The sequence below is a fragment of the Nomascus leucogenys genome, chromosome 3 (assembly GCF_006542625.1).
Source record: "Nomascus leucogenys isolate Asia chromosome 3, Asia_NLE_v1, whole genome shotgun sequence".
Taxonomy (NCBI): domain Eukaryota; kingdom Metazoa; phylum Chordata; class Mammalia; order Primates; family Hylobatidae; genus Nomascus; species Nomascus leucogenys.
Window position 1 is genome coordinate 120,182,772 of NC_044383.1, and position 25,490 is coordinate 120,208,261.

At 41.5% G+C, this 25,490-nt stretch overlaps 1 protein-coding gene across 1 annotated transcript in view; it reads right to left on the reverse strand.

Moving 5' to 3' along the window:
* The window catches only part of SLC2A12 (solute carrier family 2 member 12), a 62,128-nt gene extending 50,594 nt beyond the window's left edge, over positions 1–11,534 (reverse strand). Inside the window, exon 1 of the mRNA XM_003255741.4 lies at positions 11,244–11,534. Within this exon, the coding sequence (XP_003255789.1) occupies positions 11,244–11,346 (103 nt within the window). The 5' untranslated portion in view covers positions 11,347–11,534. The remainder of the gene's footprint in view (positions 1–11,243) is intronic.
* Positions 11,535–25,490: the final 13,956 nt, after the last annotated feature.

Genomic DNA, 25,490 nt, shown 5'->3' on the forward strand with positions numbered 1-25,490 from the left:
CTGTACTTCTTTACTTGTCAAAAACAGTGGGTGCAAAACAAAATTCTAGAGTACATTGCTCCAGTGGCTCTGATAGGCTTTGTCTCTTCTTAACACTAGTTTCATATTTCAAAATGCAGTGAGTCACTCTCTTGCCTATTCAGCCCAGAGTTGTTGAAATCATGGAAATTGGAGCCCCTGAAGAGATATAGAAAGAGAAATGACCAGGTACAGTGGCTCACACCTGTAATCCCAGTGCTTTGGGAGGCAAGGCAGGAGGATTGCTTGTGGCCAGAAGTTCAAGGCTGCAGTAAGCTATGATTGTACCTCTGCCCTTCAGCCAGGGCAACAAAGCAAGTTGTGCCAAACAAACAAAAAAAAGAGAGCAAGAGAAAGAAAGGGAAGTGATAATGACAGGATGGGGGATGGGATTGGAAGAATCAGGTGTTAGGGCAAGAAATTCTGACCCTCAGAGAAAGCAGCTCTGAGGGTCTGAGGAGCTCTTTCCCTTCCTTGCTTGGTGAAGGTTCCATCTCTGTCAAATGAGGATGCACAGCAGCAGTCTATGGGAATCCAACATTTTACGGCCCAATCTTATACATTAGGCTCCCCATTTTATTTACTGTTAAATCCTAACTCATTGACAAATATTCGGGCTTTCAATGCTGTGGTGATTTGGCACTTCTGTCTGCATTTTTGTGGAGATTTTCAATGATAGATGGTAAAGAGGGAGGGAACCTGGAGAATAAACCCGCAGCTGTCTTTCCTAGAGTCCCCTGGTGTCTCCAGGAAGGGGATGCTCAATATGTGTGAGCCTTGGTGAGCCATGGACGTTTGAAAACCGACATCTCCGTAAGGATCCCCAGTCCACTGAAGATTATTTAATGTTGAAAAAATAGTAAAAGACGTATCTGTACTTCTCAATTTCAAATGTATATAAATGGGATGGAAAGTTGTTTTTTAAAAAATCTAATGTGCTAGTGAGTACATAGCAACTTTCTCTCACTCTATATTTTCTAATCAATAAATATAAAACCGTGAAGACAATTTTGTGAGGATTTGAAGTTGTTTTTATATTTTAAAAGGAGTTCCTGCACTCAATAATGGTTGAGAATCACCAGTAGTGCTTTTTAAATTATTTAATTAGGGAAGTGAAATGGGAAGAACATAAATAATATTGTGAAGGCTGTGGATGAAGGTCCTTTTAGGAAGAGTGATTTACTAAAATTAATACCTGAATGGCCACCTGAACATTAAGGGTTAAGCTCACCATTATCATGTTGATAATGGACAGATGGCCTATGGGAGAGAGGGAGAGGGATAGAGAAAAGGCTAAAGTGCTCTATTGAATACAAAAGAGGGATTTTGATGAGAGAGAGAGTGAGACAGAGAAAGAGAAAGAGAGAATGAAAGGTTAAGAGAGCCCAGAAATAGAAAAAAAAAAGTAGAAGAAAAGGTCAGGACAAGTTGTCAAGGAAAGGGAGAGACACCAAGGGCTCAGTCTGACAAGAAGCCTGTGGATTTTTTAAAAGTTGATTTACAAGAAACTCCTGGCTGGGTTAGGTGGCTCACACCTGTAATCCCAGCACTTTGGGAGGCTGAGGTGGGAGGACTGCTTGAGCCCAGGAGTCTGAGACCAGCCTGAGCAACACAGTAAGACTATGTCTCTATTAAAAATACAAAAAATTAGCTGAGTGTGGTGGCGTGCACCTGTAATCCCAGCTACTTGGGTGGCTGAGCAGAAGAATTGCTTGAACCTAAAACGTCAAAGCTGCAGTGAGCTGTGATTGTGCCACTGCACCCCAGCCTGGGCGACAGAGTAACACTCTGTCTCAAAACAAAACAAAACAAAAACCAAACACACACACACACTCCAAAAAAGAAACTCCTTATGGTGGATTTGACAAGAGAATTTTCAAATTCTGGGCCTACCTAATATTCAATTGCACTACAGCCCTCTTCAAATTCTTAGTAAAAATATACAAAGAGCTTGTATGAATGGGATTCGAGAATATGAAGGAAAGGGGGCTGCTGTCATCTAATAATGGATTGGAGCAGCGATAAGAGAAAAGACCAGTTGCTGGAAGTGGAGGGCAAGGACCCAGAAAAAGCAGGAAGTTGGTTCAGGAGGGTGATCAGAACCACAAAACTCCTGAAGTGCACTGTGTGTGTTTGGATGGGAGGCTGGTGGGGAGGAAGGAGGCATGTGGATTTAACCATATAGGGCCTGCAACTATTTTTATTTTAATGTTAAAAGAATGGTGACCCCATAAAGCTGTAGAATTTGGAGACATGTAAATGAGGATTTCTAAAACTCCCTGCTTCTGTCACCAGTACCGTCACTTTTAGAAATTTTCTTGATTTCTCAGGCCAGGTGCCGTGGCTCACGCCTGCAATCCCAGCACTTTGGGAGGCCGAGATGGGCAGATCACCAGGGCAAGAGATCGAGACCATCTGGCTAACATGGCGAAACCCCGTCTCTAGTAAAAATACAAAAATTAGCTGGGCGTGGTGGCGTGCGCCTGTAGTTCCAGCTGCTTGGGAGGCTGAGGCAGAAGAATCGCTTGAACCCGGGAGGCAAAGGTTGCAGTGAGCTGAGATCACACCACTGCACTCTAGCCTGGCGACAGAGTGAGACTCCGTCTCAAAAAAAAAGAAAAAAAGAAAGAAAAAAGAAAAGAAATTTTCTTGATGTCTCTAAATTAATACGGTCTCCTTCCCAAGAATTCCTGCTTTCACGGTACTTAGTTCACAAAAGTTTTGTGACATCCTTTGTAAGCTAAGGAAGCTGTGCCTGCTGCCTGCTTCAGATTCCTTTGTCATCCTCTTTCCCTGCTTTGAACTCTGTGCTCCCAGAATTCCAAAGTATTTGAAGCTCCCTGAATGTGCCATTCTCTCTTCTCCAAACATGTTCAAGCTATTTTCCCTCCTTAGAATGCTCTGTAAAACTACTGGCCTCAGTTACACGTGCTCAGCTCAACTTAGCCATCCTGTCTTCCAGGAGTCTCCAGGGACTGGCTGAACTTCCCCCTTTGCTATCATAGATGTTACACATAATACATGTATAATATCAAGCCATCTCCTCCATCAAAGGATTCCTGATCCCTCCTCGCTCTCCACTAATTGGCAATAAGCACCTGCACTGTGAGGATGCCTTTCGTTTCTCACCAGACTCCAGGGCCTGGCATCATATCTGATTCCTACTATCCACTCAGTATTTGCCGAATGGTTATCTTGCAGTTATTTTTATTTTTATTTTTTTGATAAGTTGGTAAAACCTACAGACAAGAATAATAGGCTGGGCACAGTGGCTCACGCCTGTAATCCCAATACTTTGGGAGGCCGAGGTGGGTGGATCACTCGAGGTCAGGAGTTTGAGACCAGCCTGGCCAACATGATGAAACCCCATCTCTACTAAAAATACAAAAATTAGCAGGGTGTGGTTCCAGGCATCTGTAATCCCAGCTACTTGGGAGGCTGAGGCAAGAGAATCGCTTGAACCCAGGAGGAGGAAGTTGCAGTGAGCCGAGATAGGAACCACTGCACTCCAGCCTGGACAACAAGAGTGAAACGCTGTCTAAAAAAAAAAAAGAAAAAAAAAAAAGAGGAATGTCTTAGATACATTTTTTGTAACCCTGAAGCATCCAGCACTGTGCCTCTCATGTAGTAGGTGCCCAATATGTATTTGCAGAAGTAAAATGCTCTTTAGTTCAGCAATCGCTTCTTTACTCATTGATCCTTCAACAATTAAGCATGTACTATGTGCCAGCACTGTCTGGCAGGCAAGTTTCATCTGATGGCTATTGCAATCAGCCTTCGTGGTTGCTGGCAGCATCGTGTTGAGATGTTTCCTAGGTTACATCTGGATTTAATGGCACTAGAAGGTGGTACTTGTGCCACATGGATGTGATCCCTCATGTGTAGGCTGGAAATACAGAGAAAAAGGCATGATTCCTACCTATTATGAATTGTACAGAGCTTTCCAAGCACTATCAGTCAGCTCAGAGCTCTGATAGGTGCATGAAATATATATTTTATCCAGAAACTTATAATCTTATAGAAAAATACAAGTTACATGCAAAGTTAGAGAATTAACTAAAATAGAATGCAAACAAGTCCTGAAATGAGTGTAACTGGAATCCAAATTCACAGATTGGAAAGTAGAAATATCATCGCTGGCTGGTAATATGGGTGAAGACAGCAAACCTGGACTGGATTTAGGAAAGTAAGTTTCAAATCACTGTGCTGTCCTCTAATATCTGTGCTACCCAGGACAAGTCCCTTTGCTTTTTTCCAGGAGGAACCTGGGCTTAAAGGCGAAGGACAGTATGGAATCAGAGTCCTAATTAGTTACCGGCTAGACTTGGACACGTCCCTTAAGGTTTGTGTCTCTCCGTGTCCTCATTCACAAGATAAAGATAATAATATTACTTCCTTCGTAGAGTTGTAAGAATGAATGAGACAGAAGAGACCCTGGTACCTGGTAGGAAGTGATTGGTAAATGTTAGCTGTTGTTCTTAGCCTCAGTTTCCTTATCTGTGAACTGGGGTGCCTCATGGGGTTGCTGTAAAGATCTGAAGGGATTACAGTAGTAGAACTACTTGGCCCACAAGAATCATTCAACAAAACCTCCTTTCATCTGAATCTAGTTGGTAAAATCTTCATAATACGGAGGTAAAGTTTTGAAACAGTCTTTTACTGATAGCAACAGAAATAAAATAATACCTTATTTCCAGCATAACAATTGTGTCTTTCATAAATTCTTGAATTCCTTTGCTTTCAAAATTGGCAGTACCTACATAATTGGGCTTGCAGCATGAAAAATTTCTCCTGTGATTTTGTCTGAAGGTTTCTGCAGCTTAGTTTCCCGATATAAATAAAACATTTCATTAGTGTGAGGATGCTCTCTCACCACACAAATTGACCCTAATTACAACTTCCATTTCCCCTATTCTTGAAAAACTTTGCACATCTGAAGCTGAGCTGTCATGGTTTTTTAATGAGCATTACTCATAACTCTCAACTCTAACTTCCATAAAGTGTGGAGATGCGTGTGGGAGCAAGACATTTTGTATAAAATAATAATGGGCACTGCTAACAGTTCCAGAGCCCAGTGATGCCAGGCAGACCTGAGTCATGAGTTGTCTGAGAAACAGCTACTTCCAAGGCAATCACAATTTAACAGTTTAAAATTAAATTACACTTGCTTTACTTAAAAAATATATTCCTAAAAGTCAAACAAAGAGTTGCATTTTTCTCCGTGGAATTTTGGCAAAACAGTATAAAATAAATCATTGTTCAAAAATAATGAAATCTCCTAAAACTAGAATGATGTAATAAATTATTTTAGTCTTATTATTATTTCTACTAAGTTGTTTAGAATACTTAGGTGGGCAGCAGTGCCTCAGGCCTATAATCCCAACACTTTGGGAGGCTGAGGTGGGTGAATTGCTTGAGGCCAGGAGTTCAAGACCAGCCTGGGCAACATGGTGAAACTGCCTCTACTAAAAAAAAAAAAAAAAAAAAAAAAAAAAAAAAAAAAATTGGCCAGATGTGGTGGTGAGTGTCTGTAATCCCAGCTTCTCAGGTGGCTGAGGCACGAAAACTGCTTGAACCCGGGAGGTGGAGGTTGCAGTGAGCTGAGGCTACATTCCAGCCTGGGTGACAGAGCAAAACTCTGTCTTAAATTTTTAAAAAGACTGATTAGTATATTACTGGGGCATAGTCATTTAGCAAATGCATAAATAAGTGTGCTACAACATGGGAAGAAAAATGATACCAGTGTGCAAAGACAAAACAAAATAATACAGAAAAAAATTTGAATTTATGATTTACTTTAAAGGTAATATATTTGACTCAGTTTCAGCTGGGAAGTATTTTGGGGGATGTCACGTTCAGTGACGTTAACTGAGATTGAGTACTTTTGAAGGGAAGAAGGGATGAAAAATCATCCACATTTGATATTTGGTCAAATAGCCTCTTGGGAAGGAGCCAATTCCAACTTTTCCTTTCTCATCACCATAACTTGGTATCTTTTAAGTGGCTTCCATTGCATTAATTTTTTCAATAACTCATCCTTCTGAGGGAGACTGTTCATGAGAAAAAATACTGAATGAAGGAGCTCTGACTCCATTCAATTTTAAAATCTTATATAACCCGTTCTTGCTCATACACTGAGTAAATAGCTGTTTCAACTGTTGCATAGCAATGGAGGGCCCTTTAGAGCTCTCAGAACTTTTTAACCCAAAGGCTAGATAGTACTGAGAAAATGCTCCCTATGAAACCATGATTCAAAAACGAGCTATTCTTGAATGAATAATAAAATCCTACATACCTACAGCAATTAAAAATTGCAATTTCAAATTGGTGGATTCATCTTTTATATACACATGCAAATCTCAGCTTCCTCCAAGGTAGATTCAGTGTATTTTGAGTTCTGTCTCTACCAACTAGTATAAGCTCTAGACCACTAAAGACCACCCTCTTGAGAATTCACAAGAAAGATACCCTGTGGGCTCATATTCAGGTCCTATCAGCTACCACCAGGCCTATTCCTGGGCTTTCAGCTGCCTCAGCAACTGTTGGTAATCTGACAGAGAGAACGGTGATGTTGAGAATATTTAACAACTGGGACAGAGGTACTGACCTATCAGAAGGGCTGTAAAAACTGGTTCAGGCATGCTGGTGTGTACCAGCTAATCTCAGCCTGCTCAGATGGGCCCAACCGCTTGGCCGGCTGCTCTCAGGCTGGCTTGGTCTGGGTCTGCCAGGCCCTGGCAGGGCAGGCTTCCTGCAGCGTGTGTCTGCTGCTGCTTCAGAGCCTGGGAGGGGGTCTGTGGCAACCTCTCTGCTCTCTCTGGGTGGCACATCCTTAGAGAGGAGCAAGACCACTGCTGCGTATGATGATTACCCAGAGTTTGCAGAGAAACATCTCCCACCATGTTCACAGCCTTTTCCTTTCCCAAGAGATCCCAGAGGAGCCATTTGCCCAATGCTCACAGTGGTGAAAAGCCTCAAATCTAGACTTTTGATGTGATTTCCAAGTGAGGTTAAATGTACAGTCACAGAGATACGCTGACTGGACTGAAAGGGGAGATGTTTATGTTTAAATCTGGTCTCATGACCACACAGAAGAGCAAGTGGTCCTCCATAAATGAACATGTCTAAAAATCCTGTCATTTCCAGCCAGGCACTGTGGATCACACCTGTAATCCCAGCACTTTGGGAGGCCAAGGTAGGCGGATCACCTGAGGTTGGGAGGTGGAGACCAGCCTGGCCAGCATGGTAAAACCCCATCTCTACTAAAAATACAAAAATTAGCCAGCTACTCGGGATGCTGAGGTGTGAGAATCACTTGAAACTGGGAGGCGGAGGTTGCAGTGAGCCAAGATCGCGCCACCTTACTCCAGCCTGGGTGACAGAGCGAGACTCCATCTCAGAAAAAACAAAACAACAACAACAACAACAACAACAAAACCCTGTTATTTCCTTGGAAATACGTATCACAGTAGACACAATCATTGTTATCAGATGTTGACTTGTTAAATACATATATTTTTAAAGCACTATAATTTTTGTCACTATAAATTTTGTTTTGATGCTTGATTTTTTTAATATATAGAAAGTGTGGAAAAATGGGAATGGCCCAGCATCAAAAACTCTGAGATGCCTGGGTCTGCCCAAGGTAACTGGCCTCTTACTAGAATCTGTCTTCTCACAACCAAAGCTCTGACATCTGCTCAAGCTGGTTGGCCTGACTTTCTCTTCCCTGAGGATGAGTTTGTTTCCAAGTCTCCGTCTCTTTTACAAGTTGACTTCCCCTAGAGCTGACTGACGAAGGCTGAGAAAGCCAGGCCTGACGAAATTCCAGGGGGCCCAGTTTAAGCTAAACCCAGGAGAACAGCACTCAGTAGGAACATAGTTACCGTTACATCTTACATACTCACCACCTGCCCAGCTTCCATTTAGGAAAAAGGAGTTCACAGCTTTAAAAGTGTTTGAGAACAACTGCCTTAGAATGTTCATCTGCTGAGCACAATTGTGTGTTTCTTAAATTCCAGACTGTGGCGTCTTCAGAGGGGATGAAGGACAGTCCTTCCAGCTGAGTTCGTGAGTCCCGTTCTTCATGTTCTGGGTCCCAGTGCCAGAGAGTTCTGCAGTGCTGACAACCTGCACTCATACAGTAAATATTGTTCTTGGTTTCTGAACCTTTGGACAGATGGGGGTGAAGGGAAACCTAAGAGGACTCTCTCCCCAGCCAATTGTTTGGATCATGAAATAAAGGAAGACTGGGAACTGAAGAAGAAGTCAGTATTGAATTTCCCGGGCCAGAGGCCACCAGGGTCAGTTCGGCACCATCCTCTGTGTGACCTTGGGCCAATCACACATCTTCTGACCTCAGGTTTCTCTTGTGTGAATTGCTCCATCCATCTAGTATCTCACTTCACTTATATCTGTTGTCACCAGAATTTCAAACTGAGCTTAATCCTGCCCTATGTTAAGATGGATTGGAACGTGTCCATGAAAGCTGAAAAAATTTACTAAAAATGTAACCACTTTGAGTCATAGCTTATTGAAAATGAATTAAGTTCATTAGCTTCTAGTCATTGGAACAAAGCATTCTTTTCAGTTAAAGAGGGTTAGTCAAGAAAGACCTGCCAAAATTTTTCACTGTGCACAGTAGCATCAAGGGAGTTCAACTGCGGACCCTGGGGGGTTGGTTTGGTTTTGTTTTTCAGTATCTCACATGATTTAATTACCTTGTCCTGAGTTATATAACTCATTCCTCTTTGTGCTTTGATTTTTCCATCTAGGAATGTAGAAAAGCTTGCTACCTTCAAATGCAGACATATTATGATAATTGTTGAGCATAATTTAAATACTCTGAATATCTTAGATGAAAACAATTATAGAAGTTGAAAATATGAAGAAGCCAAAAGGAGTATTTGACAAATATTACCTCATTAAATCTCAACACCTTCATAAAATAGATGAAGACACAATCCTAGTATTAATGAATGGAGACTTTAAGTAACTTAAGAAAACCATACAGCAAGTCTGCACTGTGCATTCATTTATACATATATATGTATAATTGCTTTTGGGTGCCAAAAGATGTTTAAGACAAGTTAAGAAAATTTACAAAAGTAGAAAATAAAAGGTTTGCATTCATCTAAATGCATATTTTATATAGCACAAATCAAAGTTGTTTTCATCCGACATTTTAAGGAAACATTTAGGCTTTCTCTTCTACATAATGAAAGTTAATTTAAAATTAAATTTGAAAGATAATTTATGGTACTTATTCATTTATTATTTCTTTACAACAACATAAACAGTTGCACTTTAAGTTGAATTTTGTGCATGTAACCAACCATTGCAAATGTAAATACATATTATCTTTCTTCTGGATAATTGTGAATTTGTACAATATAAGCTATTAAGAGCACATTGTACCTTCAAAGCCATATCAAAATAAACAGTCCATTTTTAATGGTGACTACAAAGGCCCTTCCTAGGCAAAGTTTCTTTTCATCTTCTTTGTGACATTATCACTGACTGTATTTAGTAAGCCCTTTTGTTAACATCACCACCTCAGCTTGCTCTGCAGTCTACACTGCAGCTCATGTTCCCAGGAATTTGGAGAAAAGAACTTTGCAACCCTTTCCCTTTATCTCCAAATATAAGTTTCCCTTGCCTGCTCTTAGGGAACTTGTGGGCCAATGAGTAGCAAGCACTTAGGGAAAAGGGTACCTCTGCATAAGAGAGGGCAGGCCACATTGAAAGATGACCCCAGATATTCTTTTATTATTATTATTATTATTATTGTTATTATTATTATTTTAGACAGAGTTTCACTCTGTCGCCCAGGCTGGAGTGCATTGTCGTGATCTCAGCTCACTGTAACCTCCAAGTGATTCTTGTACCTCAGCCTCCTGAGTAGCTGAGATTACAGGCATGTGCCACTATGCCCAGCTAATTTTTCTGTATTTTTAGTAGAGATAAGGTTTCCACTCTGTTGGCCAGGCTTGTCTTGAAATCCTGGCCTCAAGTGATCTGCCCACCTCGGCCTCCCAAAGTGCTGAGATTACAGGCATGAGCCACCACGCCCGGCCTCATTCTTGACGAGAAGTGTGAAAGCAAGAGAAGGCTGAGATCAGGACATGGAAGATGGAGGGCTTCTCCACTCCTGAAGAGGGCCGCTTCATGCCTCGATGTTAGGGGTCACAGGTTCAATTCCCCAAGATCAGACAAACCCACAAGGCAAATGTCAGTATTAGGACCATTCCCAAGAGAAAGGCAGATGTCTTTTGTATCATTTACAGTATTGGATTTTGCATGAAATTTCTATATGCTGCTTGGGAATGTAATATCTGATTAAGAATACACAGCTAAGGAAAGTAGTAGGAAAGAGAAGATTATTTGTGTTTGTTGTCATTTCATATTACAATTACTTTCTATGCCTTTCAGCACAAACTAAATGAGCAGGAAGAGGTAGCAAAATGTGTACAATGTATTTGTGGGAATTGTAAACGTGGAAGTGAAGACCAGCCTCTGATTTATCAAAGATCACTTAAATGAATTAAAACTTTTCCAAATTTCACCTTCAGAAGGTCAACATAGCAAACAAACCTCAGTTTGCAAGGCCAGTTTTAAAGAAGGCAGAATCCAGCAAAGCAGGCGTTTCAGGCTCTGAATAACGCTCAAATTCATCACAAACGTGCTGGGAATTTAAAAAGGAAGTTTGTGTTCTCATTGATTACATAACTAATAATTTTATGAAGCCTGTTTAAAATACTGATTTTTAAAACAGTGGTTATAATGTCAATTGGTTACACAGTGTCCATTTGTGACAATAAATGAAAAAGTGTGGGCAAGCGTGTGCTTGTGTGTGTTTACAAATGAGACTATCTTTGCCGGTGGACCGTTCCAATATGAAAAAGATCCATACATTGTATTATGTAAACACAATCAAGGGGACCCATCATACCAGTGGCGGATGTGCAACCTGTATTTTCTTGGCCCATAAGGCTCCACCAAGACTTCGATCTTCACAACATTACAGCTCCGAGCTATCCCACGTCCCACCAGACCCTGTCCCCTTCTCTCCACACATCCAGCGCGCCCACATGCGCGCGCGCGCGCACACACACACACACACACACACACACACACACACACACGGGACTCAAGAGACAGTACACTCGGGAGATGAGTACAGCTTGCTTCTCTGCGGTCACCCGAACACTGCAGGCTCACTTTACCTCTCGCCCAGGGAGGATGCCGGCTGCCGCTGCCCTCCGTCTCCACGGCTGTCCCCTTCTGGTTCAGCAGACTGGGGCCCTCCGTGTTTTCAACAGGTACCATGGTCACGTAGAAGTTACAGCCGCTTCCCCGCCACCAAACCGCCCCGACCACCCCCGCTCCCAGGAGTGGTCACTTTCCCCATAATAGCATGCTAAAGAAGAGTGTGGGGAAAAACTTCGGGCAAAGCTAATGTGATTTGTGACCAACTTTGTTTCTATTTCCGAAGGCTTTGCCCTTTTCGGTGACACAGGCTGTTGCTATTCCAAGCAGCCTATCACAGGCAGGGGGAGGGCCATGAGTCAGAGGATTGTTTTTGCCTTTAGATGCAGAGTTGGAAGCAAGGGGTTAAAAGAAAGGGAGCTCAGACGGAGTGTTTGGCCATTAGCTAAGGGTAGCTCTTGTATTCTAGCACCTTTGAAAAGAGGCAGAGAAAGGAAACATGCAGATTTAAATGCAAGCTGAGAGTAGGGACAGAATACTCACAGATGGTATCAGTTAATCTTGCAGAAAGAGGAACAATTTATGCAAAGACATACCAGAAGGAAAAGTGTGTCAATTTTTCAGCAAGACTATTATTCCAAAAGTCATGGTATTTACCAGCTTACACAAAGCATAAAATACCTTTATTGTTTCAACCTGATTTTGATCTAGGTAAAGGCCTATATCTTTCTCTCCAAGGCCTGTCAGATAAATCACAGCCTGAGACCAAAAATACACAAACTCAGAATGTGCAGATTCTTTAGACTTTTTATATGCTGAGGTTATAGCAAAGTAATCCATTTCTTAATGCAGAATTGTCTTTAAGAGACAAATTAACTCTGAATCCTCTGTTAGGTTTCATGTTTGCCTAGGTAGGAGGAGGATACTCCTCACTCGGAGAGGCCAGACTAAGTGGCCCATTGTGTGGGTGTGGTGGTCATGCAATCTCAAACAAAATCAGGGCATGAGAGAGGATCTTTTTCTGATTTGTGAACATATTTATAAAAAAGTCTTACAGGGTTATGACATTTTACCTTCAGTTATTCATTCAACAAATCATGTTTATTAAAAAAAAAACCTTATAGAGGAAATTGAGATCATCTTAAAAATCATTTGGAATAAAAACTAACATGTATGGAGCACTTACGTGCCAGAAATTGTGCTAAGCGCAATAACTTAAATGATAACTTTGAGGCAGGTACCAACATTATAGAAGAGGAAATGGAGGTTGGATAACTTGGCTAGTCTCACAGCTAATCAGTGGTAGAGCTGAGATTATGAATCCAGGAGGTCTAAAGCTGTAACTCTCCTATATTCTAACTTCCCGGCCTTGTCCTTCTCTGATTTTCTTGGCTTCCTACACTTTCAGACCTACTCGACTTTAAGAAGATGCCATGAAATATGGCTTTTAGTCATAAGCATTTCTCTGGACAGGAAAACAAATTTGTGCTTGTATAAGCAGAAGCTAAATTTTTGTTACTTCTTTTCAACATTTTAACTGAATCACCGCAAAGCTCTAAATTCACTTAGTTGTACGTTTCCTTTGCTTGTCACTAAATAATTCTATATTTTTCTTATCTTTCAGGGAAACAGGTAGCAAATGGAAACAAACCTATAATAATTCAGCTAGTATTTATTATGTACCCATTGTATGTCTGCTGATAGTGCTGGAAAATGGAGGTCCTCCAGGCATAATCCAGGCCCCTTCTGATTAAGAGGGTAAGAAGTTCAGAATCCCACACATCAGTGTCCCCACTAAAGAATGTGTAATGCAACCATGGTTTGAAGCAACTCATTTTATTTGTTCCGAGGGTGCATTATAATTATATAGGAGTCCCAGTTTCTATCTGTGAGACACATATGTTTCCCATAAGTTCTCTATATTCTCTTGGCTTCTAACTTCCTTCTGCTCAGAACCAATGACCTCATTAGGGGGAAAATGTTCTTGCATTGGGTTAGTTGTATCATTGCTTTGTTTCGTGATCCCACAACCTGTGTTTCTAGCAGCTTCTTGGCCCCATGGGAGTGTTAGAGTGTTTGCTATAGTGCTTGACTAGGCAGAAGATAAACCTAATTCCAGAATACTTTACTATGGTTAAAAGCAGTTCAACGGTCCTCACTCTGTTTTGTGTAGCCAAATCGTACAGGAGATCCACAGGCATAGTAAGCCAACCAGGAGTCAAAAAGAATGCTCAGCAATGCAACTGACAACATCACCTCCTGGTGCTCCTAATTCTGTTCTTTATTCTGCTGGTGACCTTACCTGGGCCACTGGCTATCTCATGCTCTGTTTGTACTTTTCTCAATCTCTTAACTCAGAGAAAAGTTTAGGGGAGAAATTTTTTTTCAACCAGACTAGAGGGGGGAAACTCTGCCTCAATTCTGTTAAGAACCCTGTACTTCTCCTTCCCAGTCTTTTGAACACTATAGTGTATTTAATACAGTTAAATGCAGTGATTCGATTAAATCTGCCTTTTCTGCTAGATTGCGAACTCTATGAGAGTATGGACTATGTTTGTTTAGTTTATTATAGTATTCTGCATGTCTGGCACTCAGCAAATACTCAGTAAGTATTTGCTGGCTAACAGACTGATCCCTGTAAATCCAATAAACTTTAGCAATACTAGAATGTATGCTCCAAGAGGGCAGGCACCTGTTTCTATCTTGCACATTCGTCCAGCTCCTAGCACAATGCCAGGCATGCAGTAGACACTTAATAAATATTTGTTAGATAAATGAGTGCTCACAAATAGAGCTTTTAGTGACTAAATAACTGTTTAGTTTTTAAATGTTAAAATCCGTATGATGATTCCCTATGACATTTTGTCCTTCCTCTCTGTTTCTGCCAATTTCTTTAGACCAAGTATAACCACAGGCTATCCCTCTTCCCTGGAGTCTGAGCCACTTCCATTATTAAAATCTGTTCCTCCACTCAAGGAATTCATAATCAGCAGACAGCAGACAGTTCATTCTTCATAACCCCAATAATTTTGCTACATACCACTTTAGACCACTGCTCATAGGCAATGCTACCAAATTCAAAAACACCTATCCTGACTTATAAACTGGCACAGCAGGGAAGAGGGGATGAAAGAGAAGCAGCTTCACAGGGCACATAAACATCTACCATAGAGCATGCCTATTTTCATGGCAATTTTTTAAAAGCTTCACAACAACCTTGTGAAGTAAAGACCATTACTTCCATTTTGCAGAAATTGAAACCGAGAAGTTTATGAAATATTGCCAAGGTCAAAACATTTTCCAATGTTGAATTATAAAATTTTAAATCTCACAGGAAAACCTACACTCAACATTTTACCATGCTTGCTCATTCACCTCTATATATAACAATTCTTCCATCCATCTGTCGATCAATATTAGTTTTTATACATATCAAAGTAAGTTGAAATACCTCAGAATGCATATTATTAAATAGAATTCAATACTAGATTCTTTTTTTTGAGACAAAAAAGCTCTGGAAGCAACCAATTTTCTGATATTTTTCCACATAGATTACCTTTGCTTCTTCTAAACCTTAATTCATATAATGGAACCATAGAGAATGCAGCCTTGTGTAAGGCGTCTTTCACTGAGCATAGTTTTGATATCCATCCATGTTTTTATGTATATTAGTAGTTCATTTTGTTTATTGCTGAATAGTGTTATATGGGTGAATATACCACAGTTTATCCATTTTCCTGTTGATGGACATCTGGGCTGTTTCCAATTTTTTTCTATTACACATAAAACTGTTATGAGCACTCTTGCACAAGTCTTTTTGTGCAGAACATAACATTTCAGAGCACAGCAGTTCAAGTCCATTTGATTCCAAAACCCAAATGCTTTTCACTACACCCTATTGTTTCTCTGCAGTGCACCCTGCAGTGCACATTGATGTGGAATGCACCTTCTACAATGGTTCATTACAGTGTAAACACAAATGGGAAAATATGGTCTTTATGCAAACAAAAAAATTCCAAATACAAATTCACTTCTTGTTTAGCCTAATTCCAATAAAATATTCATCTTGATATGACTGTTTGGAAGGACGTTTATTATTTCACCTGTTTACACTATCTAAATAACTTCCCTATCTCAAAGTTTTCATTATGACTTCTTTCCTTAGGTGTAGAATATTATCAGTCATAACATGTTGATTAAAGTCCCTCAAATCACAAAGTAAGTGTGGTTAAATTCATTATGGTATGTTCACTTGATATAACATGTGATAAATCATTAAAAGAAAGACAACATAGCAATGCAAGAAAATGTTTTTTCAATTATTTTAAGTGGGAGAATCAAAGTGGCATACAGAAAGTTGCATACTCATTACTATTACAATACTTTCTTAAAATATATGTGCCTATTGATAGAGACTGGAAGGAAACTTGGAACAACTGAAAATAACTAATAGGTTGGGGTGGTAAATCATGTGTAAAAAGTACTGTCTTAAAAGTTGTTTGCTTAATGCTTCTATCGGATTGTATATATAATAAATATAAATTTGAAGAAAACTTCTTCATACTTAGGGCTGCCATATACCATTGTGCAATTTGGACACAGTACAACTCTAAGTGGGTCATTCTCATTTGCAGACAGCAGAAGTTTGCTTATTTATAAAGCAAATCTCCCAGAATATGACAATACCAACCTGAAGAAAGGGCAGCTTTTTCTAATTTGCTCAAAGGTACATTTGGGCAACTGATGGGGCTGTTCAAATGATCATCTCCCTTTAAATCACACCAACGTCGTATCTATTAGTTTGGCCTATGTCTGTCTTTGTACTGCCCAGCTACATGGAATGAGCACTGTTCTTCCTTTGATTAGCTATTTTTCCAAATAAAGTAATTTTAACTTAAAAATCTCTCTCGGTCCGATTGCCATGACCCTTGGATGGAGGGCATTAACAAAAAGCTGTTCAATGATTAACTCTTTCCTTGAGATTAACCTGCCTTTGATACCATGAAGTCAGAAAAAGTTGCTTGATCATACATGACAACAAGCAGTAGTTATTGGGTTGGGAGCTCTGGTCTGCTTTCATTACATGTCCCTTGTTTGCCAGACAATAAGGAGGGCACTGCACAGAAAATGACTACCTTCCAAGTTCGAATAATCTGAATAATTCAGGGAAAATTTGGAGCAGAAAGCTTACTGAAATGTGAAACCTTGTGCTCAGCTTCTTAAGATGAACTCATTACATTTCAGCTCAGGTGGACATGTTAGAGCTTGTCGTGGGCTTTTATTTTCTTCTAGGCTGCCCAGGATCAGAAGATCCTTCCTGTATTGGGAATCCCCCTCTGCAAGGAAGAACCTGTCTCCTAAACAGAAGCTGGAAAGGCCTGATACTCCCTTTTCTTTTAGGACCAGGCTCTGCCAAGCAGTTCATACACCCTGGATTTTGCATCAGAAGCTGTGGCACAAAGTAGCAGGATCTACAGGCCCCACCTTCCAGTGAGGATGGTGGCAGTGGCTCTGGCCAAAATATTTAATGTCAGAGTTGCTAGACACTGTTAGGTATGTGCTCAGGGTTGGCTAGATTACCTCAAAGCAGGATTTGGGGAGTTATTCTTGACTACAGTTTCCAAGTTGGAGTTGGTTTCTGTTGCTTTAAACCAAGAACTAGGAATGACACCAGACCCAACTAGGTAAGTCCTTTTTCATGTGTGCAGAGGCAGATTAATCAGGAAGCTAATGAAGTTTAAGCCTCAGGGCCCCTCACTCACGCCAGCCCTTCCAAGGCCCTGGGAGACACCCAGCAATGCATTTATATAATGATATGTTTTGTAAAATTTGCTAAAATGAAATAACTGCAATCAGTTAAGACCACTAATGCTTTGCACCTGGCCAGCAACATCTCGTTTCCTTTGTGTCATGTGACATAAGGGTGGCCATGGAATGTTTGGGATCTGACTTAAGATCAGTTAAGTTAGAAAAAAAATTTTTTTTGGATTTTTTTTTTTAGACAGTCTCACTCTGTCACTCAGGCTGGAGTGCAGTGGCACAATCTCGGCTCACTGCAGCCTCTGCCTCCCGGGTTCAAGTGGTTCCCCTGCCTCAGCCTCCTGAGTAGCTGAGATTACAGGTGCACACCCCCATGCCCAGCTAATTTTTTTTTTTTTTGTATTTTTAGTAGAGATGAGGTTTCACCATGTTGGCCAGGCCATTCTTAAACTCCTGACCTCAAGTGATCCACCTGCCTCGGCCTCCCAAAGTGCTGGAATTACAAGCGTGAGCCACTGTACTGGGCCTGGTTTTGGTTTCTCATGGATGGCTCACAAGCACTTAACTAATATACAGTTAAGCTCTCACTAGCTCTCTTGGTATAGAAAAGACTTCCAGGAATTCTCTTGCTCCTCACTATGCCATCTCATGCCGTGCATATCCCACATTATCACTCACGTGGCACAAAGATGGAAAAGCACAGGGCTAGAGGCTCTCTCTCAGTGTGAACTTGTCCTACAGCTCCCAGGGCCGTGGCAGAGGGCCATACTAGAGGACAGACTGGGTTCTTTTATTTTCTCTATATAGAAAGTAATGTCAAAAAAAATTATGTTATTAAAAAAAGATCAAAATGTGTGCAATCAAAAAATGAAGGGAAAAAAGTATTATGGAAGTGTATCAGGTAATTCCTGGATTATGCAACTTTTGTAATGTTTGGCAGCTTTTTATCATTTGTGATTTACTGCCAGGCATGGTAACTCATGCCTGTAATCCCAGCACTTTGGGAGAACAAGACGGACAGATTGCTTGAGACCAGGAGTTTGAAACCAGCCTGGACAATATGGTGAAACTCTTTCTCTATAAAAAATACAAAAATTAGCTGGGCATGGTGGCACATGTCTGTAGTCCCAGCTGCTTGGGAGGCTGAGGTAGGATTGCCTGAGCCTGGGAGGCAGAGGTTTCAGTGAGCTGAGATCATGTCACTGAGCTGAGATCACACCACTGTACCTCAGTCTGGGTGGCAAAGCTAGATAGACCCTGTCTAAATTTTTTAAAAATTGTAATTTATCAAAATAAATATTCACTTTTTTTTTTTTTTTTTTTTTGAGACGGAGTCTCGCTCTGTCATCCAGGCTGGAGTCCAATGGCGCAATCTTGGCTTACTGCCAGCTCCTGGGTTCACGCCATTTTCCTACCTCAGCCTCCTGAGTAGCTGGAACTACAGGCACCCGCCACCATGCCTGGCTAAATTTTTGTATTTTTAGTAGAGACAGGGTTTCACCGTGTTAGCCAGGATGGTCTCGATCTCCTGACCTCGTAATCCGCCCGCCTCGGCCTCCCAAAGTGCTGGGATTACAGGTATGAGCCACTGTGCCTGGCCTGTATTCTTATTTTTTAAAACAGAGCCCCCAAATTTTATAAACATCAGGCCCCACAAAACTTGGATCTGCCCCTATGAATATGTTGGAGAAGTATAGTTCTTTCCAGATGACCATGTTTACTAAAAACCTCGTATCTCCATTCAGTCCTCCTCATCCCCACTACCACTCTCTAAATCTGGGCCACCTTATAATCTCCCACGGGGAGAGCTGCAATAGCCTCTAACAGGTATTCCTGTGGGCATTCTTGCTTTCCTAAGCCCATTCTCCACAGTGGTGCCAAGATTTTTTTCTAAAATCTAAATACTTAAATAGCTTTCAGTTGTTTTTATTAAACTTTTCTCCAACTTCTAGTTGTTCTTAGGGTTGATCTAAATTTCTTCATGAGGCTTAAAATGCCCCACAGGGTCTTGCATGGGCTGATCCCTCCAGGTCCATCTCTTGCCACTTCCTGACTCGACCTCTGCAATCTGGTCCCATCATGAACTATATGGTGGAGATGCCAATCATCACCTCCTTGACCTGATATTCTTTTAGACAGTCTTGTCTCACACTTTATTGTGGTTCCCATCTCCCCACCCGCTCCTGCCCCCCACCAGCCTCCAGCAAAATTAAATTAACCAGGAGTAGATGTCTCATGCCCAGGGAGCCAATAGGACAGGCTAGGGTCCTCTCTTTCAGATCCTTTTTCTCTCTGATTAGGTTAGGGATTGTTACATCAATCGTAGTTCAGTGCAGGAACATCAAGTAGGAAGAAATTTAGCACAGAGAATTGGGTGCTTATATTTTCATTGGAAAGCCTGAAAGATTCCAAGCATTCAGGAATGACTCCCAGAATAATACAGAGCTGACTCATCAGCTGGGCTCCTACATCTAAGCTGCCCAGTGGAGCCATGAGTTCAGGAATGCATTGTTTAAACCCAGAGAGCAGACCATTTCTGCTCCCATACCTGCATTCTCTGGGAAGCTATAGATACTGGAATGCCACCTCAGGAAAATCTCATATCTGCTTGATTCCCTAGGATAGCAGAAACTCCCCAAAGAGGAAAACAAAAAACAGAAAACAAAAACACTTCCTTCATATTCATCTTTGTGCAGGTGCATCTAACTGATATCTATACCCCTATTGCAAGGAAACCTGGGAAATGTAGCTTTTTAATCAATCTCTCCAGGGGGAGGGAAGGCAGGATGGAAGTTGAGAGGGCCACGCTGCTGTATCCGGCATCATAGTGAATGTTTGTGTCAATAGATCATGTGAGCTGGGGCTTCAGGTCCGGGCCCTAGCAGGCCAAAGCCGAAGTTGTAATAGCAGGAGCAAAAGGGACATGCATAATAAAAGAAGGGTGAGTGCTGGACAATGGAAACTCACAGAATGAAGCAGAAGCAGGACTCTATGGCCCCATGACAAGGGTCTTGACTTTCGGTTTTCTATGAGGCCTGGCTGTGGTGTTTTTTTTGTTTTGTTTTGTTTTTTTGACGGAGTTTCACTCTTGTTGCCCAGGCTGGAGTGCAATGGCGGAATCTTGGCTCACTGCAACCCCTGCCTCTGGGATTCAAGCAATTCTTCTGCCTCAGCCTCCCAAGTAGCTGGGATTACAGGTGCCCACGACCGCATCCACATCTGGCTAATTTTTTTGTATTTTTAATAGAGACGGGGTTTCACCATGTTGGCCAGGCTGGTCTCGAACTCCTGACCTCAGGCGATTCACCCACCTTGGCCTCCCAAAATGCTAGGACTACAGGCGTAAGCCACTGCATCGGGCCCTGGCTGTGTTTTACACGTGCCCTTCTATGCTGAGGGACTGACCGATATCCTCTTTTCTATCCCCCCCAACTCCCTACCCATCCCCATTTGCAAGGCACTTCAGTCTCTTCTCTGACCTTCCCTCCCCTGGGGCTGGGCCAAGTGCTCTCCTCTCTGCTCCCAGGGCACATATTGCTCTCACGGACAGGGCATTAAACAGAGAGTGCTGTGATAATTCACTAATCTGTTTTCCCTATTAGTGTGTCAACACCGTGAGCACAAGGTCGTGACCACCTTGTTCATACGCCTTCAGAGTTTGGCACAGTGTCTGAAACCTTGAGTTGCTCACTAAATATGTATTTAAAGAAATCCAGGAGAAAAGGAGGAAGAAGAAAAGGGTATACACAATCAAACTTCCGATCAACCTTATGTTGTTTCATTGCAGCATCCTATTGAAAGGAGGTTCTAGGACTAGTCTTGGTTGTAATTCTGGCTGTACTCTACTTACAAGCTCTAGAACCTCTTTAATGCCTTAATTTCCTTTTTTCTAATAGATAAGGACAACAATAGCAGCCATTTCATAAGCTTCTTGTGATGATTAAATGAATTAATATATAGAAAGTATTTAGAACAGTATCTGACCATAGTCATCTGCAATAAATGATAGCTGTTGCTGCATCCAGCAGACTCTGTAGAAGTGTGTAGTAATAATAGAAAAAATGCTGGGACAGGGCACAGTGGCTCACACCTGTAATCCCAGCATTTTGGGAGGTTGAGGTAAGTGGATCGCTTGAGCCCAGGAGTTCAAGATCAGCCTGGACAACATGATGAAACTCCATCTCTACAAAAAATACAAAAATTAGCCAGTTGTGGTGGTGCATGCCTGTAGTTCCAGCTACTCAGGAGGCTGAGGTGGGAGGATCACTTGAGCCTGGGAGGCAGAGGTTGCAGTGAGCCGAGATTGCACCACTGCACTCCAGCCTGGGCAACAGAGCCCTGTGTCAAAAAAAAAAAGAAAGAGAGAAAAAATATTGGTTCAGGAGTAAGAGAATATAAATTCTAATGGTGGAACTTTATTATCCATGACTTTGGGCAAGTCTTATAATCCCTTTCGGCTCAGTTTCATCATCTCTAAGACAGGGAGACATACACTTGCCTCATATAAAGCTGTCAATTGCTTACCCAGAAGCAAAACTCTCTCCTCTGGCAATATTCCTGTAATTTTTTATCGGGGTTGGGGTAGGGGGGGATTGCATATTGCATGCAGATTTGATGGACTTGCCAATTAATGTTTACCACCCTCTACCTGCAATGACAATTAGATATTCTATCCCTAAAATGTGAGTCTTATGAGGTAGCATTAGACTACACCTGAATAGAACAGCCATTCCCAATGGCAGAACTCAAAAAAGACCATCTATTTATCAGTTTCTATGACGTGTTTCTCCTGAGCTATTCTGTTTCTTCCCCGAGACAGTTCTTCTTATTTCAGTTCTATGAACCAAAGGCCAAGCAACAAATTCATTTTTAGCTAGTGTTACCCAGAGCACAAAGATTCCCTAACATAAACTCTCTCAAAGGATTTTCGTTAAGAGAAAATTAGTTGAAGTATTTGAAAACATCTTAAAAACGATTAAGGTGCTATATAAATATGAACTGTTCACCAAGGCAACAGCAATAGCAACTGTAGAAGAGAATCAAGTTAATGCTTAGTCCATTTGTTTATCCATTCAAACCATGCTCTCCCTTTCTAAATAAGGATAGAAGCAGCATATGACAGGAGACTGGCAACTGAAACAGTGGTGAAAAACCAGAAAGGTCCAGGCATCTCTAGTTACAATAGCATGGCCTGACTCAGCATTTCATAGAGGCCCATACACAACTGGAGCCCCCTGGTGAGATCTTTGAACTCCCAGGTGAAAATCTGGGGGCTGCCCTTACCTCCCAGGAGTAGTGAGACAGCTACCAGGAGAAGAAAGGGCAAGTGTAAAGGATTGGGGTATATTTCCATTCTTCAGCCTCCATCTTCAGAGAGTCTACTCCATGAAATGGCATTTGTCAAAGTCGCGATCCTTCTCTCCCTGTTGGGAAAGAGAGCCGGTACCAGAAAGCTGAGAGAATCAACTTCAGCATGAAAATAGGACGGGAATTACCAGGACAGAAATTCCAAACTCATCTTCTGCAGAGCTTGTCTGACCATTGAGATGTTAATAGATATTCTGTGGAATTAAAAAATGAGGAGGCTGTTTCATCATTCAAAAAGTTTGAGAAATTCTTCACATTATATGCTGTTCTCAGGACATAAAAAAGTTTCATGTCTAAGAAATTTTGCAGTATACATGTGTAAACAGTTTTAGTGTAGATTTCCTCACACTTAAATTGTGGATTCTTAATTTCCCTGCCTCGTCCCTCCCCCCCCCAAAAAAAAAGCTGCTAACGTTTAAACGAACACAGTTTGGGGAATCTGCATTAAGTCATTCATGGGAGTCGGGTAGCTCAGCTCACAGCAGGCCACGAACCTGAATTTTCTCTTGTCTGCTGCCCCCTTTTGATAGATGGAGGGAAGATCAGGCTTCCAGTGCAACGGACAGAAGAGGGAGCCTGCAAGTTGATAACAGAGTCTATTAGGGAAAGAGAGAGTCACTTGAAACCTCAGAGTTGCTCCTGTCAACTGCTCTGTGCAGTTTTTGTGACCTATTAGCTGCTTGTTTGTACTCTATCTACGCCTGCCCAGGTGTGTCTGGGCCCTAGAGCAAAGGGAGCACAGGCGTTCATTTAGAAACTTATCCCTCCGTCCAAATATTGGATGCTTACCATGTGCCTGGTGCAATGCAGGGTGATACCAAGAGAAAGATAAGTGAGGCATTCTTATCGAAGGACCAGACACTCTTCCAGGCCGACTATACTCATTACACTAGTGCCCGACCTTTCTTTGACTCTAAGATTCTTCCTTTCTAAATGTGAATCTTAAAGACTGAATGAAGTCTTTGATCTAAGATTGCTTTCTTCTTATCACATCACATCCAACAACCAACTTTTCACAGCTTCCCAGGTCCCAAATTCTGTTTAGTAAGGACACTTGTTTTTGTTGTTGTTGTTGTTATAAATGGCCTCTTCAGGTTCATATTTTCCCTATGTTCAGAATTCCTATTTTAATCAGTTTTGTACTGACATTGGAGACAGAGTCTGTGTCACAGAATACACTACTTGGGGTTACCCTGGGCATGGAAGGGTATTCAGTCGGGGAAGAAATTTTAATGGAATTCTTAATATCTAGAGCTGTCATTATCCTGTGATGGTTCACAAGAAATGGAACACTTAAAAATTTCTACAGAAAAAAAGGAAAATGTCATGAGGCAGTTTTTAGCACTTCCATCCCTTTCCTGGCTGCTCTAACTTTACAGCCACTTGTAAGTGGCAATTAAGCACTTTTTCCTAATTCCAGAGTCTTGCCCCACTTCAGAGCAACATAGAGTGGCCTCGACAGGCTGAGGTACTTTGCCACTTCAGTCATCATTAATATATGGTATTTACTGATGAGAAGTAAAGTGGTAGAAGAAAAAAAAATGTCTGCTATCCTGGGCACTTGGAAATAAATGTATTCTCACAATCTGTTCTCAAAACAACTTACTGATTCTGGGGCTCTGGAAGCTCTGATGTGCAGGTGAGCCTTTTAAATTCCTCACTGTTGAAGCTCCTATCTAGGACTCACCGGCTGGATGAAAACAGTTCTTTTTTATTGCTTTCTGAATGTCTGCTAGACAGGTGTAAGCAACACCTTATATCTGCCTTCTGAAAAAGGTAGAAGAACTAGGAACCATCCACCATGCCGGACAGCTCCGCAGTGACGGTGGCCTCCCCTAGACCCTGTCCCGAGTGCTCCACCAACAAACTCACCAGTAACAAGAGTCTAGCCTCTCCCCAAACTTCACCTTCATCACAATTCATTTTAAGCCCTTCCACAACCCAATCAACTCTAGATCTACTTAACGGATAATAATTTGATCTCATGCAAACTGCACTTTCCTCTTCTCAAAATGATCCTTCTACCCCTTAATTAAACATTTGAGAGTGAAAGAAGAGAAAACCTGGGTTCGAAGATGGGTAAGTCTAAGAAACCTAAGAAAAAGGAGTTAGTAAACATGTTAATCAAAGAGTGGGCACTTTTCAGAAGTGCAACATTCAGATACCTTTCTTGATTGGATTCCAGAAGACTATTTCTGGGAAGAAGAGATTTGCATTTTTCTGAAGTCTTCTACCCACAGCCTAACCATTCTAGGGCTTTAAAAGATTTTTTTTTCTGATGTGCAGTCATAATTGAATAAATAAAATGATTCCCAATCATCTCTTCAGCTTTATAATGACATCACTAAGAATCACAACATGTAAGTACTGAAAGTGACCTCAGAGACTGTCTAGTTCAGTGTCCCCTTTTGGCAGGTAGAGAAATTGAGCCCCCTCCATGATTAAGTGGTTGGCCACATAGTGACTTACTCAGTGGCTTTAGTTTACAAAGCGAACTGCTAACTATTAGGTAGAAGAATTACTACTTTCATGTTATCTTGTTATCCTTAATTTTTAAAATTATCAAAAAAACGTTAGTTAAGTCTGTATTACTTGTGCTGCAAAACTTGAACAGGTGCTGCTGTGGCCTGGGCCCTACAGATGCAATTCTCACATTGCCTCACCCTGAGAAAGGACGGACAAGGGAATCTGCTTGTCCAAGTTCGAGGGGTTGGTGAAGAATAGGACAAAGGCCGGGTGCGGTGGCTCACGCCTGTAATCCCAGCACTTTCGGAGGCCTAAGTGGGCGGATCACCTGAGGTCAGGAGTTCAATACCAGCCTGGCCAACACGGTGAAACTCTGTCTCTACTAAAAATACAAAATTAGCCAGGAGTGGTGACACACACCTGTAGTTCCAGCTACTTGGAGGGCTGAGACAGGAGAATCGCTCGTACCCGGGAGGCGGAGGCTGAAGTGAGCCGAGATCACACCGCTGCACACCAGACTGGGTGAGACAGAGCGAGACTCCGTCTCAAAAAAAAAAAAAAAAAAAAGAATAGGACAAAGATGAATATCAAACACCACTAAATATAAAATATAATCTTACCATTCCTTATCCTCAATGATACTTTCTATTTTCTTCTGTACATGGCAAAAC